At 42.9% G+C, this 17625-nt stretch overlaps 2 protein-coding genes across 2 annotated transcripts in view; both read left to right on the forward strand.

The window, feature by feature from the left end:
- The first annotated feature begins 667 nt into the window (after window positions 1-667).
- Window positions 668-4066, forward strand: LOC131808155 (protein PET117 homolog, mitochondrial). Its single transcript, XM_059134126.1, has 2 exons — window positions 668-866; window positions 3917-4066. Exons 1-2 carry the CDS (start codon window positions 771-773, stop codon window positions 4064-4066), a joined length of 246 nt encoding a protein of 81 aa, XP_058990109.1. The 5' UTR covers window positions 668-770.
- A 305-nt stretch (window positions 4067-4371) lies between these two features.
- KAT14 (lysine acetyltransferase 14) overlaps window positions 4372-17625 on the forward strand; it is a 34402-nt gene continuing 21148 nt past the window's right edge. Inside the window, exons 1-3 of the mRNA XM_059134125.1 lie at window positions 4372-4632; window positions 6913-7031; window positions 11414-11535. Of these exons, the coding sequence (XP_058990108.1) occupies window positions 4374-4632; window positions 6913-7031; window positions 11414-11535 (500 nt within the window). The 5' untranslated portion in view covers window positions 4372-4373. The remainder of the gene's footprint in view (window positions 4633-6912; window positions 7032-11413; window positions 11536-17625) is intronic.

Raw genomic sequence — 17625 nt, forward strand, 5'->3', positions numbered from 1 at the left:
GAGCCCGATGCGGGGCTAGATTCCAGGACCCTGGGATCATGACCTGAGCCGAAGGCAGCGGCTTAACCCACTGCGCCACCCAGGCGCCCCAGACCAGTGCTTTTCTTATCTGGAGGCAACAAGGCGTCGCTGCTAAGTTAGCACGTTCTTTAGCCAGAAGGCTTTCTGTTTTAAGGAAACTCAGAGCCTGACCCGCCAGCACACAGCACCAAGATGTCTACATTTAATTATGAATTTTCAAGCAAGAGCTCCATCTTTAATTATGAATCTTCAAGCAAGAACTCCATCTTCTGGCGGCATCTGCCCCGCCAAAGGGGCAATGAGGCTGAGTTTGGTGAAGTTGGTATGGAGCAAATGACCCGGGTCACCATCGCTCTCAGAGGGGACAGGGGTGTGTGTGTGTGTGCGTGTGTACGTGTGCGCGCGCGCGCGCGCCAGGGTCGGAAGGATTGGGAAGAGGCACTCCTGTCCCAGGTGTGTCTGTCTGTGTGTGTATGTGTGTGTGTGTGCGCGCGCGCGCGTGTGTGCCAGGGTCGGGAGGATTGGGAAGCAGCACTCCTGTCCCAGGACCTCACCCGCAGAAACGCTTTCCCCGAAGCCGAGAACGCCGCTCGACTCTCGATTGCTCGCGCCTAGCGCGGCGGGCGGCGCACCCGGCAGCCGGGGCTCTGCGCTCGAGCAGTCGAGCCTGACCCGCACCCGCAGAAAATCGTTCGGCGACGGCCCCGGCCCCTGGCGGGTAGGAGGAGGCCGCAGTGGCCGGCGCGGGGATGTCGAGGAGCTCGAAGGCGGTGCTAGGCCTCTCGGTGGTGCTGACGGCAGCCACCGTGGCCGGCGTGCATCTGAAGCAGCTGCAGGACCGGCAGGTCGGTGTCACGTGACCGCCTCTTCCGGGGCCCGCGCGGTGGCCGCTACGACGGCGACCTCTGGCCCCCGATCTGTCTCCGCGTGGTTCTCCGCTGCTCCTCGTCTTTCCCTGTTTCGTGGGCTCCTCGGCGGCGCGACCCGGCTCCCCCGCGCTCTCGCGATTGCGCCCTGGCTGCCGCCCGCCGGGTCCTGGGCGCCGCAGTCCCCGAGGCCGCGTGCACCGGGAGGCACCAGGCGACCCCGGGCGTCCCCGACGCCTCGGCGCCGCAGCCGCCTGGATCTCTCTAAGACTCGCCCCCGGCGTGGTCGGCGGTCCTGTTCCCAAATCACCACCAGCCTGCGTGACACGGACTTTTTCAGCGTCTCACCTGGGCCGCTGCAAACTTGAGTCGGGAAGGGGTTTACGTGGGGTGCACTCACCAAGTTGTTGGCTTGTCCCCAAACCCAGGCCCAAGGATGAGGCTCAATCCTGATGTGTTTCAGTGCTAGTGAGGTTTTGATCCCAGGGTTAAGGAGGCTTCCCGGCATTCACTTTCCGTGTCTTTGGCTAAGGTAATTTGGTGGATGCTTTTTATTTTATTTTATTTTTGGTCTTTTGTCTTTAACGGAGCAGTTATGGAAACCAAATTCCGGGAACTATTTTCTTTTTTACGGTACTTTTGTTTCTGGAAGTAACTGTGACTTACTGATGGGTAGATTAGCCGTCCATTCTGTGTTTCTGAGTTCCTATTTTCCTTACTCTAGTTGGTGCATTTTTAATGACTGATCTCACCATGTTTAAGGACCTAGTGTCAGGCTCCACACTAGGCACTTTGGGAATCAAAGATAAGGACGGATAGGCGTTCCTGAGTCTGTAACTGATGCACAGCAGTGCTGAATATTGAATGTGACAACAGGCAACTAGGTCAGCACGTGTGTTAGAGTTGAGCCTAGTTTGCTAAGGATGGAAGGAATGAACTGGGTGAACTAGTAAGCAGTCTTTCTTGCATTGGGCTGAGCTGTGTGCTTGATATACAGAGGTGAAGCAGATGAGGTCTTGGTCCTCGTTCACAGTCTGGAAATCAGAGAAAGGTGTGATGGTGTAAGAATTTGAGGGAGGGGGTATTGAGATGAACCATGCAGGGCATGAAAGAAGTTAGAGATTGGGGAAAAGTATGGCTTCTCAGGGAGGTAGCTTTTGGAACAGAGGCAGGAGAGTTTCTCTTCTAAGAAGTGAAAGGAAATGAGATCAAAAGAAATTTGAGATGAAGTAGAGGGCAGTGTGTCCTAATTAGCTTGGAGGTCACTGAGGGCAGGGATTTTCAAGGAGTATGGAGTAGGGTGGGTAAGAACTTGGTTCTGAACTAGCTACACATCTCATGTTCCTTAGAAGTTTTTACAATGTAACCTACTCCAGACCTCTTAAATCAGAATCTCTTGGAGATGAGGGATCTGGTTTAGGCATCTTTTAAAAGCTACCCAGGGAATTCTAACATGCAGGCGGGCTGGAGTATCACTGTGCTAGAGAGGGGAAGAGCAGAAAGATCTAGGTATTTGGAAGTTGGGTGAGGCAAAGATTGGCCAGAATAACATGTGTTTATTTTACATCCAGTCACCATGGACTTTCTTTCCAGCCTGGGAAGGAGCAAAATAAAGCATTGACAGGGTGGGTGTGCTGGAAGTTTCAAGGAAGCAAGAAATAACATAATGACTGTAGTTTTCTCTCATTTTTTGACTGTCTACCCCATACCAGCTACTGACACTCATCCTTACAGGAAACCAACAAAAAGAGTAATGCTACGTGAGTAATGGTGAAGAGGTGTTGGTGGTTAGGAAGGTAGTTCAAGTGGAAATCACAGGCAATCAGCAAATACTGAAACTTGTAGTTGGAGGAAGGTAACAAATGGTGGCAGGAGAGCAAGCTCCTAAGCCATACTCTGAAGTCTGAGAAAGGAAGGGTGGGGTCTCAGAGGCAGGTTTGGGAAGAATGTTTCCAGCCCATGGTGTGCGCCTTGGGAGGCAGGGAGGGTGTGTGGGTGAATATGTCATGGTTTAAGGAGCACGGGACGGGGCAACTGGAGAGGGAGGTGTCAAATGTCCTTGGAGATCTGGCCAAGGAGCAGTGTTCCAAAAAGTTGGTTTTCAATTGTGTTGTCTATTCCAAGACTCTTAAATTCCTCAACTCCACTGTAAGAGGGAATGAAACTCTAGGCCTGGAGGAGGTCCGGCAAGTAGGTACTTTGTGAGTTTTTAAAATAGACTTGATAATTTAAAACAAAAAACCCAAAAACCTCAGGCCTGGGCCCCTCACAAGAGAGGCCTCTACCTCACAAGACCCCTGTTAAAAATTATTTTGTGACCTAAACACTATAAAATGGTAATTATTAGTAATGACTGGATTTTTGCTTTAAAAAGTCTCACCTTGGGTGCTAGGTCCGTGTTCTGGAATTTTATACCTATCTTTACTGCTTATCAAAATAATTACCACTGATGGGCCTTTATTTTTTCCTCTGTATTTTTCCCATCTCTCTCAGTTGTGTAATTGGCTAGTAATTCTGTATAATTTTTACTTCCCTTTACACATAAGAAAAAAATCAGGCTCTTTCTTGCATCCTGACTATTTAAATTTCAGTAACCTTTTTTTTCTTTCTTCGATGTTTATTAATGAGCGAGGATAATTGCCAACAGGAAAGTAGTTCATAGAGTTACTATAGTAAATCTCACCAAGTCTTTTAAAGCATTGAATATCAAACTTAAAGTTCAACACAGGAGCAGTTTTTTCTTTTTAAATTAATGTTATTTCCCATTAAGTCTCTATACTAAATGTTCAGGAATTTCTTAAAATATGGTAAGATGTCATTTTAGTAATAACACTGATAGAGTACACCACCAAATTAATCTGATGGTTTATTACATTTTACATTTATGGAGAAAGTTGAAATAGTAATTGCATATTTGGAGTCTCAAAGTTTTCAGTATATTTTAGTAGCACTGTTACTCAGATTGAATGGCATGAGGATGGAAACCACCTGTCCAAGGTGTTACTGAAATCTGTTTCTTACATTTTTAGAGGCTTCATGATGGAGTGATCAGAGACATTGAGAGACAAAATCGGAAAAAAGAAAACATTCGTCTTTTGGGAGAACAGATTATTTTGACTGAGCAACTTGAAGCAGAAAGAGAGAAGATGTTATTGGCAAAAGGATCTCAAAAAACATGACCCAAAATGGTTGTCAAGTATTGATGGGACAGTGTCAAGTGTGAGTGTGCGTGTGTGGATGGAAGGTAGCTTAGTGAGGACTTCAGCCTTTTTTTGGTCACTGTCCTTTCCAGCTTGGCCAAAGAAAAGGACAGTGGATCATATGTTCTAAATTACTGCTTTGAAAGTCCCGTCTGAGTCAAGAAGCAGGCAGACACTCTTCTGAAGAATTTCTGTCTTTGTGGTCCTGGTAGAAGCCCCTGTAAGCTTCGTGTCTAGAGTTTAGGATTTTTAGTGAAAAGGACTTTGGAACCTGTGAGAGGAAGGGATGGATAGTAACATCCACCTGGGTAGTTTGATAAGCCGGCACGACGATGAAGCCACGAGAACATCTACCTCAGAAGGGCTGGAGGAGGGAGAGGTGGAGGGGGAGACTCTCTTGATCGTGGAATCGGAGGACCAGGCATCAGTGGACTTATCTCATGATCAGAGTGGGGATTCCCTCAACAGTGATGAAGGAGATGTGTCGTGGATGGAGGAGCAGCTGTCCTACTTCTGTGACAAGTGCCAAAAATGGATACCAGCCAGTAAGGAGCTTCTCAATTCCTTTCATTTGTCCTTTCCTGTGTAGAGGTTTGTTTTTCTAATCTGTGAACAAAACATGAAATGTAAAATGGACCTAAATAAAAAGATAATTATTATATTTATTATTAGTTTAGTTGGTTAATGACAGATTTCTATAAAGCATAGACACATTTGTATTAATAAAAATTACTGTCAACCTTTCACATTGTTAAATTAATGTTCTTGATGGCAATCCAATAAAAATCAGAAAATTGGAAATTCTGCGTTATTTAAAGAATTAGCCACATTGTTCTAACAAGATCATGTCACAGATTTGGGGCCAAATAATGGGCCCAGTAAGTATAGAATTAAAGTTCAAGTTACTCTGGTAATATTTAACTCCCATGGAAAACTGCTGTTGAATGTTGAAGTAAGTGAGAATTAGCAGATTAAAAGTATTTTATGCTCTTTTTCTGGGACCATTCTTGTTTTCCACTTGCTGGCCTCCTAGATCTGCTGGCAAGAGATACACACACACATGCTCTCCTGATACCTCACGCTTTTAACTTAATCTTTGCATCTGCCAGCTTCCTGGCTTTCAAGGAGCATGCTTTGCCAGCCATCATGAGTCTTACCAAAACAGGATTTTCGCATTAGGCAGAGACTAGTAAAGACATATGTACCAGAGGAATTCTTTGTGTTTATAACTAAGAGAAATTTCTATGTGTGTGTATGTGTATGTATATGTGTATATATATATGTGAAAGGCATCATTTTCTGGTATGTGGAAATGTGTTTAAGATGGACTTACTATTCAGAATAATTGTTACTATTAATAAGTTAACATTTTCATTTCATTTCATAGGAAAAAATCTAGAACTTTCTATGCATTAGCTAATGTTGCTTTTGAGCAGTGTCTGCTTATTGAGTCACACACCTGCCTGAAAATCTCAATGGCATTCCCCTTGTCCTCAGGATTTTTTTTTTTTTTTTAAGATTTTATTTATTTATTTGTCAGAGAGTGAGAGCGAGCACATGCAGACAGAGTGGCAGACAGAGACAGAGAGAGAAGCAGCTCCCTGCCGAGCAAGGAGCCTGATTTGGGGCTCCATCCCAGGACACTGGGATCATGACTTGAGCCGAAGACAGCCACTTAACCAACTGAGCCACCCAGGTGTCCCCAGAATCTATTTTAAACAGTCTTTCACGATAGACCCTGCTAGCTTCAACTTCTCTTGTCAGTGTCCTGTCCCCACACAACCAGAAATTTGCAGTTAGGGTGAGCTTTTAATTCTCCACAAACAATTCTTTCTTATCCTAAGGTCTTGGCACATTTTAATTTCCTCTCGAATGTGTGTCTCTTTAGCCCCCAGGCACCCCTCTTCCCCTGGCCAATTCTAGTCCTTCTTCAAAGCCCCCTAGAGACCCCACTCTTCTAGGCCTCCCATCTTCCTATTAGAGGTTGGGCCTCCCTTTTCTGTGCCCTCACATTGCCCTATGGTACACAGCACATTCCATTCCACTGGTTGTCCTGTCTCCCAGAGCATCAGCATCACCTGACGAACATTGAAAAAGGCAGAGACCCATACCCATTTTCAGAAATCGACTCATTCTGTGTGAGATAGGCCCAGGCATATTTTTAAGAAACCAAAACCACTCCCTGAGTGGTTCTGATGCGCCATGAGGATGGAGGACCTCTGTGCTGTTGTGATGACATTTCCTCATCTGTGGCCCTCAAAATTCATCAAATGCTAAGAGCAGACTGTCTTGGGTACTGTATTCCAGTTCTTACGCCAGTACCTGGCATGCAGTGGGAACTCAGATGTTTCTTGGAAGAATATGTAAAGAGGGGTGCCTGGGTGGTTTAGTTGTTAAGCATCTGTCTTTGGCTCAGGTCATGATCCCAGAGTCCTGGGATCCAGCCCTGCATTGGGCTCTCTGCTCCCCGGGAAGCCTGCTGCTCCCTCTCCCACTTGCCCTGCTTGTGTTCCCTCTCACTGTGTCTCTCTCTGTCAAATAATAAAATCTTAAAAAAAAAAAAAAAGCAAAGTGACCCATAGGAGTCAGGAATATCAACAGTTGGAAAATCCAGTGACAGCAATAAAAACTTGCTTTTCCAGTATCTTGTAAAAGTTATATATTATGTTAGAAAACAAAAATCTTTTCTACCTTCCCTATTCCCATCCTGCTATCATGGGTTGGCTGAAAAAGGAAAAACATGGAAAGCATGGAAAATCTGGTTGATAAACTGATAAACATTGCTGTAGATAAACCTGTGATGTGCCTTTTTGTTTTTCTCCTAGGTCAGCTGAGGGAACAGCTCAGTTACCTTAAGGGTGATAATTTTTTTAGGTTCACTTGTTCTGACTGCTCAGAAGATGGCAAGGAGCAGTATGAAAGGCTGAAGCTTACGTGGCAGCAAGTGAGTAAAAGCTGTCCTCCTTGAATTCAGGAGGATGATCCCCCAAAGAATTTATTGGAATGAATATTCAGAGAATGAGGATCTTACTTCGAGACATGGAGTTTTGAGCTATTTTGAGGGTCACTTTTTATTTCACAATGAAAATCATATTCCAAATATATGGAGAAAGGAGTTCTTTGTAAAAGTACTCGACGCTAACTTAGTGAATTAAGTTTGAGATTCTTGAAAACCTCTGATACACGCAGAATTTCATTTATATGTACTACCAAACTCTAATTTTAATGGAATTGAAAGTGAGGTTCACATTTTTCTGGTAGCCATGTTTAGAACAATAAAACCATTTAAAAAAAATGTAAAGATGGCCATATTTACATTTTTAAGAATGTGAAGATTCTGCCACAAATCGTTGGGAGATATAATGTGGCTCATTGCATAAACCAACATAAATCCAGTTTTTCTATATTTGAACACAGACATACTTGAATATTTTTTATTCAGTGAATACCTAGGACCACCTTTTAACCATCTTTAGTACCAGCACTGTAATCCAAGCCAACAGTAGCCTGAATAGTAGCTTTTTCCTGATCTCCAGCGTGCATTAATTTTTTTGGTTTTGTTATTAATATGTCTAGAACAGGGTGCCAGTGTTAACAGTAAGGTCTAAAAATGAATGGAGTGTACTTACTGAGTGGCTCAAACAAACCCGGTGCTGTTGCAGGCCTGGAGACTGTGGTGCTGAATGAGACAGCTGGGTAGCTAGCATTCTAGGTATTCACTTTAGACAGTAAGCAGACAAATAAATGAGTTAATTACCCATAGCATTTTTTTTGCTAGGAAGGAAATACACAGGGTAATGAGAAAGAGTGTAGAGGAAATGGTCTTAGCCACTAGGTATTCCTTATAAACTGCAGCTGCTTTAGCAGCTTCGACAGTTATTTTAATCGTCAGTACTTCCCTAGGAGATGTGCTAATGAAATCTGTCAGTGGTGAACTTACGGAGCCTTTTTTGACTTGGCTGAAAATATGCAAGTGGAAAACGAAGGGAAGTTTGTACTGAGGCCATAGCCTCATAAATATTATAATTGTGTTTTTCTCAGCATGTGCATGGGATGTTATGTCTAGACAAGGTCAGATTAATATTAGTAGATTACTCTGATGCATATACCCATGGCAGATTTGCATTTGATCTGCAAGTAGCTTCTCAAAAAGCCGTAAAGAGCAAGAATAGTAAATATGTATAGTTTATTTGCAAGAATACGAGTGTTTTATGGAGGTTATTTTTTTACTTATTTATTTGACAGAGAGAGATCACAAGTAGGCAGAGAGGCAGGCAGAGAGAGAGGGGGAAGTGGATTCCCCGCTCAGCAGAGAACCTGATGTGGGGCTCCATCCCAGGACCCTGAGATTATGACATGAGCCCAAGGCAGAGGCTTAACCCATTGAGCTACACAGGTGCCCCTGTCGAGGTTCTTTTGAAAAGAACAACCGGCTTTTGGGTATATTGCTTAGAAGATAAAATATTGGTTCAGTTTGCACATTTAATTATACTAACATCACTTGAAAATCATGTTTGCACTGCCAGAAGACAGACTGATGGGAGATAATACCCTGGTATGATGAAGTGGTAGGTCAGACACTTGGTAGATCTGGTCTTGGTAAACTACTGACCAGTATTTCCAGTCGTACATAAAAAACCCAGACTCTTAAGAAAGAGCTGAAAGGGAATCAGATGGTTTTGGATAGATTCTATTGATCGATATCACCAACCAGTATATTGGAATGTAGCTTTACTATCTTTTTACATCTTAACTTTGTTGATTCATCCAAGTAATAAGTAGAAATGCTTGTTTAATCGCAAAATGCCATTAGTGAAGGAGTCTGGTCTCCTGACCTTTTTTCCAAGCCCTTTCTTGTGTCCTCTCCTCGGTGATTTGTGAACCACAGTTGGAAATGCAGGAGAAGCTCAATCATGTGTTTGGGAAGGGTAGGGGACTTGTTACATTCTCATCCTGGACATTTACTCTTCTGTGGCAGGTAGAGAATGTACCATGACCTATTCTCCTTATTTTTCTGGGTGTTTCCCAGCACATGCTGGTGAAGTGCCTGCTGTGGCTCTGCCAGCCTGGATCTCTGCCCTGGGGACACACTGTCACTGATGGGCTTGGGCTGGTAGTGGGAGAGCCGAACACTGACCTGGGATTCCTTTACTTAGGATTTCAGATTCCAGGAGAGGAGGAAAACCATCTCCTTCATATATTGAGTTTGAAGTTTGTGCGATAAATACTAAGTGGTTATAGAAAAAGTTATTTTCCAGTAAATATATGAATTTTAACTTTCTAAAGTCATGAAATATTTCACACGTACGCCCCCCCCCCTCAAATACCAGAAATAGAGTAGCAGACAATGTCTCTACAGCTGAGATTAACAGTGAATCAATGTGTCTGAGCGCTTTGGGAGTAGGCAGAAGCAGCTCATTTCAGTCTCTCATTAAAGTATTTCTTGAACAATAAGTTCTTAAAATTGTGGTAAAATATATATAACATGAAAGTTTACCATTTTATCTGTTTTTTTAGCATATCATTCAGCAGCCTTAGGTACATTCACATTGTTTTGCAACCATCACCACTGTCCATCTCCAGAACATTTTTATCTTGCCATGCTGAAATTCCATATCCATTAAATAGTAAATCCCAGTGGACAGTAACTGTTTTAAAGATGTTTGTTGGCTGATGGGGACCTGTTTCAAAAATGTGTGGAAGAACGTGAAAACTCTGTAGATGAGGTTAATTGTTTGGTGGGCTGTCTGTAAGTTGCAGGAGTCTAAGGAGGGGGGAGCTCAATTAATGGGAAACGTAAGCATTATTAGAAGTGTTCAGCATTACCAGGCCCTTGAAGTCAGATTATCCTCTGGACCATTGGGGGTCTCAAGCTGTGTGCACAGGTGGTAGGGAGCCTGAATTGTAGTTCAGTAGCCCCCTTACACTTTCAGGGTGCGCTTTCTGGAAAGAAGAATCAAATTAGTGTCTTTTCATGGATTCTCTGTCCCCTTTTCAGTTTCAGTGGCCCCAAATCAATCATTGTTTCTATTAGGTTGAAAACCTAGTTTTGTTTTATTTATTTATTTATAAGATTTCATTTATTTATTTGACAGAGATCATAAGCAGGCAGAGAGGCAGGTAGAGAGAGAGGCGGAAGCAGGCTCCCTGCTGAGCAGAGAGCCCGTGTGGGATGCAAGCCCGGGACCCTGAGATCATGACCTGAGCTGAAGGCAGAGGCTTAACCCTCTGAGCCACCCAGGTGCCCCGAAAACGTAGTTTTGAATAGCTGGTATCATTTTATCGATTTATATGAAATTACATAATTCAAAATTGCGTGTAAATGTAAGAAGAAATGCCTAAAGGCATGGTGATTGAATGTCTCAGAAGTGATTGTTTCTTGATGGTAGATTTAATTCAGAGTGCTTTTTACTCCCTCTTTGCTCTTCTATTATTGAAATCTTTTACAGTGAACATGTGTTACTTATATTTCTGGAAAACACTTCCCAATTTGGGACCATGAATTCATTACCTGTAAACAAGCAAGGCTGGACCAGATGAGGAGTTTTCACATGGAGCTCTGGGGGTGTCTTGGAGCCTCAGAGCGGGCTGAGCAGCCAGACCTCTTGGCTCGGGCCTCTCTGTCTAATGCTAATGTCATCCGAAGAAAGATTTCTATGTATGAAAATGGCTAAACACTGAGTAGATGGTGACTAACATTATTTTCAGCTTTGAAATTCTGAGAGTCTTCTGTTTCTGCTCTGTAAAGAGCTTAGAAAAATATATAGGCAGGGGTAACTTTCAAAATATTTAATAAAGGTCAGCCCCAGCAGTGAGAAAATGGGGGCTGTAGTAGGTACCTGGAGGGCTCACGGCCAGAGGTTATCACCTATCTAGTGCCTCATTGTGTAAGATGGAGAGATGCAGGGATGGGGTGGGGCGGGGAGTAGTAACCACAGCCAGATTGCTTAGTTGCTTAGCATTTCGTGTAGGATGGAGAGATGCAGGGAACAGGGTTGCGGAGGGGAGTAGCAACGACAGGTTGCTTAGTTGCTTAGGATGGCTGTTTCTTATCCTGACCAGTTCAGCCACACCTCAGCCCTGCATATGCAGTGTGTCAGGAACAACTGCACATACTGTAGTGGGTTAGTGCTGGAAGCACTAGTGTTGGAAGCAAAACAGGAAATAAAATTCTCTACTGAGACTATTCCAAGGTATTATCCTTTCTTTTCCACCCTCTGTTCCCCACCCATTCCTACACAGGTATAAAACAATGACCATTTCCCTTGGAAGATTAGCATCCCTAATGATGCTTTTCTCCCAGCCCTTGTTGGATTTGTGTTCCAGGTTGTCATGCTGGCAATGTACAACTTGTCTCTAGAAGGAAGTGGACGGCAAGGTTATTTCCGATGGAAAGAAGATATCTGCGCCTTTATTGAGAAACATTGGACCTTTTTACTAGGGAATAGGTAATATGATTTTTAAAAAACTTACACTTGAATGAAGAAGAAAAGTGCAAGGTACACAAGGTTTGAGACAGCCTAACGAAGCCCTTTAGGAATTCGTACTTGTGGCAGTTACAAAGAATGTTTTAATTCCAGAAGATGTTGTTACTTTTTTAAGTTAAAAAATTTTTTTACCAAAAACCAAAGTGGAAGCATATACTATTAGAAGTATAGGTTTCTAGGAGTGCCTGGGTGGCTCAGTCAGTGAAGCGTCTGTCTTTGGCTTAGGTCATGATCCCAGGGTTTTAGGACTGAGCCCCATGGCAGGCTCCTTGCACAGTGGGGAGTCTGCTTCTCCTTCTGTCTCTGCCTCTTCCTTCCACTTGTGCTCTCTCTGTCTCTCTCTCTCTCTCATGAATAATATCTTTAAAAACAGGTATAGGTTTCCAGACTTTTCTCCTCCTACTTTAGAGGAAACTTTTAGTTTCTACTGAGCATGAAGAGATTTGAAGAGATTCTTAGAAAGTTAAAACATAGAACATTGGGTTGCATGAGGCTGTTTCATAGTTGGATGAGTAACTCTAATGTGGGGATATAGGGTCATCATATCCTTTTGAAATCAGTATCTTACGGAAGGTCAGAGGAAGAAAATGACAGTGATGGACTGTACCTCTTTAAATTGCTCTTCATGAATGGACTCCTAGCAGTGCCGTATTTGTTTTTATTAACTAGCAGATAGAACCTGTTGATAACGTTTTGGTGTTGCAGCGCTTAGCAAAGTCTAGGCGCATTAATACGCATAAGGCTTGCTCATTCATTCTTCTCTGTGATAGTGCACTGACTTTCCGGCTGAGCACGCCTCCTTGGTGGCTGCTTCAGTAATCCAGTGCACAGATACTGAGATCAACAAGATTTTTATTGCTATTAGGGATTAATGAGTTTGCAGCTGCACTGGCAAATCGTGTGAGATGCTGATTGTTAGTTGCCCTCTGACATCCCGTGTGAGGTTCATAAATCTTGCCTAATTGGGTCAGAGTAGATGTGCCACAGGCTCTGATCACAATCAGAACAGGGAGTCTGTACCTGCCTTCACTCTGAAGGCACTGTGGCCTCTGTTTCATCCGGCGCAGAGAGGTCACAGCTCTGCCAGCATCACTGGGAGCTCAGGGCGGACAGCCGAGAGGAGTGGCTTTCTGAATGCTCGCTGTGCAGAGAAAATAGAAGAGATTCAGTTCGGTTTTATTTTTGTTCTTGAGTTATTTAGTGCTTCTAAGAAAAGAATTGACAGTATAACTGGTTCTTTTCTTTAAGAAAGGAAATCTGTTGTCTTAGTTTAATGATTTAGCACTATTTATGGAACTTAATACACCCCATTTATAAGGCGCAAGAAAGGGAGAAAACTGATAAAATTAGATCTTGGAATGTTTTCCTTATCTAAGTGCCATTCTGCTTGGTAGATTGTCTTCTTGAAGAAATTGGATTTAAATTGCCTGTTTTTAAGGATTTTACCACATTTTAACATAAGTTCTTCAGTTGTTTCATTTGTTCATTTGCAGAGCATGTTCTGAGAGGAATCAGCCAAGGCTTTCTTCCTTTTTAATACTTTACTGAAAGGCATTAATTACTCTCCAGTTTCTGTGCAGTTTAGCCATTAAACTAGTGGGTTTTGGCTGTGTTAGTGTATCACTTGAATTACCATTTACTTATTTAAATTCAGACACTTTTTTTTTTTTAATAAAGACATTCATTCTAAAAAGAAACTTCAAACCACCATCGTAAGTAGAAGACCCATATCATTTGCCATACATAGAATGACACTATAAAAATAGGTGTGCTAAAAATAAAACAGTGCTATTAAATTGTAGCTGGATCCCAAGGCCTGTAAAGGCAATCGAGACCCTCTGTCTTGATTAAAAAGGGTACCAGCGGTTGTTAGGGAGAATTTAAAGCAACAACCCTTCTCCTTGATCTCATCAGAAGGATTGAAGGAACATTAAAAATTACTCTGTGGGGCGCCTGGATGGCTCACTTGGTGAAGCTTCTGATTCTTGTGTTTGGCTCAAGTTGTGATCTCAGGGTCGTGAGACTGAGCCGTGCCTGCCCCAGCCTGGGAGTGGATTCTATCTCTGCCGGTCCCCTGCCTGCTTGGGCCTGCGAGCTCACGTGTGCACACTTCCTCTCTCAAAAAAAAATTCCTCTGTGATTCCTTGTCACTCAGTTTCCTGCCTCAGTGCTGTCCTTTGCTCTGGGGACTCTGCTGTCAGCATCAGTTATTGGAAAAGCCACCTGAAACCCCTTGCCAGAGTCAGTCAGCGCATATATACTCACACATCTCTGTGAACCTAGGCAGAATCACTATGCCCCAGGGAAGCGGCCTGCAGAGGACATGCACAGTTAGAGCTTTTTCATAGCTACTGAAGATTTTCATTCTGCTATCCATAGAACATTCTTTAAATTCTTTTTTTTAAAGATTTTATTTATTTATTTAACAGACAGAGATCACAGGTAGGCAGAGAGGCAGGCAGAAGGTGTGTGTGTGTGGGGGGGAGCAGGATCCCTGCCAAGCAGAGAGCCCGACACGGGGCTCCACACCAGGACCCTGGGATCATGACCTGAGCCAAAGGTAGAGGCTTGACTCACTGAGCCACCCAAGCGCCCCAACGTTCTTTAAATTCTTAATGATAAGTATTTCTCACTTACCATACAGTATAGTATACTGTGTAATGAAGTACAAGATTTGAATACATTTTCTTTCAGATGTTTGCTTTTATATGCCTTTAATGTTTTACTGAAGTTGAAATATGTAAAGGTTTATTCAAAAGACTTTATGTACATGTTGTGGAAACAAGTTTAAATGTGTACAAAAGCTTTAATTAATTACTGCAGTTTAATTGCATTTGTATGTGTGATCATTTAATCTGCTTTTATAATCCCAGCCTTGAATTTTTCTAGGAGATGTAACTTTTGTTTTTAGATTTATTTATTTGACAGAGAGAGAGAGACAGCGAGAGAGGGAACGCAAGTAGGGTAGGTGGGAGAGGAAGAAGCAGACTCCCCACTGAGCAGGGAACCTGATGCGGAGCTTGATCCCAGGACCCTGGGATCATGACCTGAGCCAAAGGCAGATGCTTAATGACTGAGCTACCCAGGCATCCGTCCCCAACTTTTTTTTTCTTATTCCAGTGTAGTTCAACATAACAGTGTTTTATTAATTTCAGGTGTTCAGTATATAGGAGATCTTTGATTAGTGAAGAATACTTTGAATACTTTCCTCTATTACCATATTTAGTTGGTTTTTACAATGCACACATTCTTATATTCACATCTCTGATAGCTGGATACAAGCTGGATACAATCTTACAAGGGATAGTGTGTCATAACTGATGGCTAGATTTCTTGTTTTGTTGTGCATAAAGTGGTATATCTTAAAGTCAATGAATCTTACATTTGATGAAATATGATAAAACACATTCATATTATTTAAAACTTTTTAAATGATATGGCAAGGATTCCAGGAAGATAGCAGGGTAGGAAGCACCAGAAGTCTTTCCCTAAAACAGTTGAAATGGCAGAATCTGTCTGATGTAATTATTTTTGGATCTTCGATCTATACTGAAGTCTTGAAACTTCCAGGGGGAGGCTTGGAAGGTAAATTACATGGATTGTGGTGGATTTTGCTCTTAGCACAGTGACTTTTCCCCATTCCACACCGTTCAGCCCTGTGGCGGCAAGCAATGCACTTGTTCCCAAAGCAGCTCATACACAGCTTGTGGGAGTCAGGGTAGACAAAAAGGACCTTGTCCTCCAAATACCAGGAATCTGCTTGGATCACTGATTGCTGCTTCTGATCACAGAAATGAATATGAAGAGGTGGGTTGCACCTCCCCTGAATGGTTGTCAGCCCTTTTCCCTCTGGCTGCAGTGACTTCAAGGGGACTTAAAACGCTGGCACTTTCCTCCCCACCTTCATTTTTCTCTTTGCCCCCCTTTCGGAGCCAGACATGGAAGAGTAAGACAGTCAAAAGTAACCACATACACAGAGGAAATCAGAAAGTCATTGGGCATGCCCAGGGGAATGACCCAAGAAGAACTTAAAATTTATACCTCAGGCGGATCTTTGATACAGAAATACCTTACAACAATCAGGAAAACAAAAACGCTTAAACTTCAGGGAAGGAAAATGGTCTGATTTCCAGAGTTACTATATTTTTAAATTCAAATATCTAATTTTCAACAAAAATGTATAAAGAATACAAAGAAACAGGAAAGTATGGCCCATTCAAAGGATAAAAAACAAACCAACAGAAACTGTCCCTGAAAATGACTTATCAGTGGATCTACCAGAAAAAGACTTTTTTTTTTAAAAAGATTTTATTGATATATTTGACAGAGCACAAGCAGGGGGAGGGGCAGGTAGAGAGAGAGGGAGAAGCAGGCTGCCCGCTGAACAAGGAGCCTGATGCGGGGCTCGATCCCAGGACCCCCGGAGTCATGACCCGAGCCAAAGGCAGACGCTCAGCCAGCTGAGCCACCCAGGCATCCTCAGACAAAGACCTAAACAACTGTGGTGAAGATGCCCAAAGAAGTGATGTGGAGAAAGTCAAGCAAATGATGTCTAAACAAAACAGAAATATCAACAGAGAGATTAAAAACCTGAAAAGAGGGGCACCTGGGTGGCTCAGTGGGTTGGGCCTCGGCCTTCAGCTCAGGTCATGATCTCAGCGTTCTGGGATCGAGCCCCACATCAGGCTTTCTGCTCAGCAGGGAGCCTGCTTCTCCCCCCACCCCACCCCCCGCCCGCTTCTCTCTGCCTGCCTCTCTGCCTACTTGTGATCTCTCTCTCTGTCAAATAAATAAAAACTTTAAAAAAAAACTAAAAAAAAAAAAAACTGAAAAGAAACCAAGAAGAAATTCTGGAGCTGAAAAGTTCAGTAGCTGAAATGTAAAATTCCCTTCAGGGATTCAGAAGCAGGTTTGAGCAAGCAGAAATAAGAGTAAGCAAATCTTGAGGGTAGGAGAGTAGGAGTTACTGGGTCAGAGCAACAGAAAGAATAAAGCTGGAAGGAAAGTAAGCTGTGCCTCAGGGACTTGGGTAAAGAGGCACCATCAGCTAGACTAGCATGCCTACTGTGTGAGACAGCCCCCCCCCCCAACGCCCACACTATCCTTTGGGCAATAGTGGGGCTTGGAAAGATTGGGAAAAGGTATAAATGTAGGAGAGGTGCTCTGGGACCAAAACACTGGGGCGGAAGGTAAGGTATCATTGTCCCCATCTCAGAGTGCTCGTGCCTATTAAAGCATATGTTTGTAGTTTTTCTTTCTTTTCTAGCACATCTTTGTCCCTAAGAATCCTTTTTTTCTTTTTGCCTCCTAAGAATATTTTCCACCTGTTAAGGCTGGTCTTCTAATGAGAGACCGTGTTTCAGGATTTCAGGTAATTGTGATTTCAAGGTGGAAATACAACAGTTGCCTTTAAAAACATTTTCAACAGGAATCTGAGTAGTTGACGTTTTACGTATCATTTCAAGTTTTTGTTACATATTTTCTTTTTTTTTTTTTTCCCCAAAACTGGTTATTTCCCCCAGTGTTCAACTGTATTTGTGGAACATAATGTATAGTTTTATTCCACTCTATTATGTATAGGCAAACAAGCTGCCTGAGCGTTGCATCTGACTCCTGGGGTAAAGTGAACTGTTCACTAGGGCTAATGATTCTCTTGCTTGCTTGCTTTTTTTTTTTTTTTTTTTCTTTCTTTTTTTTTTTTTTTAAAGATTTTTATTTATATTTGACAGAGAGATCACAAGCAGGCTCCCCACTGAGCAGAGAGCCCGATGTGGGTCTTGACCCCAGGACCCTGAGATCACGACCTGAGCCAAAGGCAGAGACTTAACCCACTGAACCACCCAGGCTCCCCTCTCTTGCTTGCTTTCTTGAAAGCTGTATTTAATTCACATATAAAGACAACTTTCATTTCAATTAGCCTGTGGAACTCCATAATCATGATAATTGGGATAAGTGTTTTATTTTGAGCTTTGTTTGAATTATTTCATTTAATCCCCACAGCAACCTTCTGAGCTAACTTCTGTTACTCTGATTTTAAAGAAGGAGAAACTG

Source organism: Mustela lutreola, chromosome 9, assembly GCF_030435805.1.
Source record: "Mustela lutreola isolate mMusLut2 chromosome 9, mMusLut2.pri, whole genome shotgun sequence".
In the NCBI taxonomy this organism is placed as follows: domain Eukaryota; kingdom Metazoa; phylum Chordata; class Mammalia; order Carnivora; family Mustelidae; genus Mustela; species Mustela lutreola.

Excerpts from the sequence above, each read along its gene's own strand:
- LOC131808155 (XM_059134126.1), top strand. The coding sequence starts at position 771 with ATGTCGAGGAGCTCGAAGGCGGTGCTAGGCCTCTCGGTGGTGCTGACG. Across the intron at positions 867-3,916 it reads AGCAGCTGCAGGACCGGCAG|AGGCTTCATGATGGAGTGAT; the intron begins GTCGGTGTCACG and ends TTACATTTTTAG.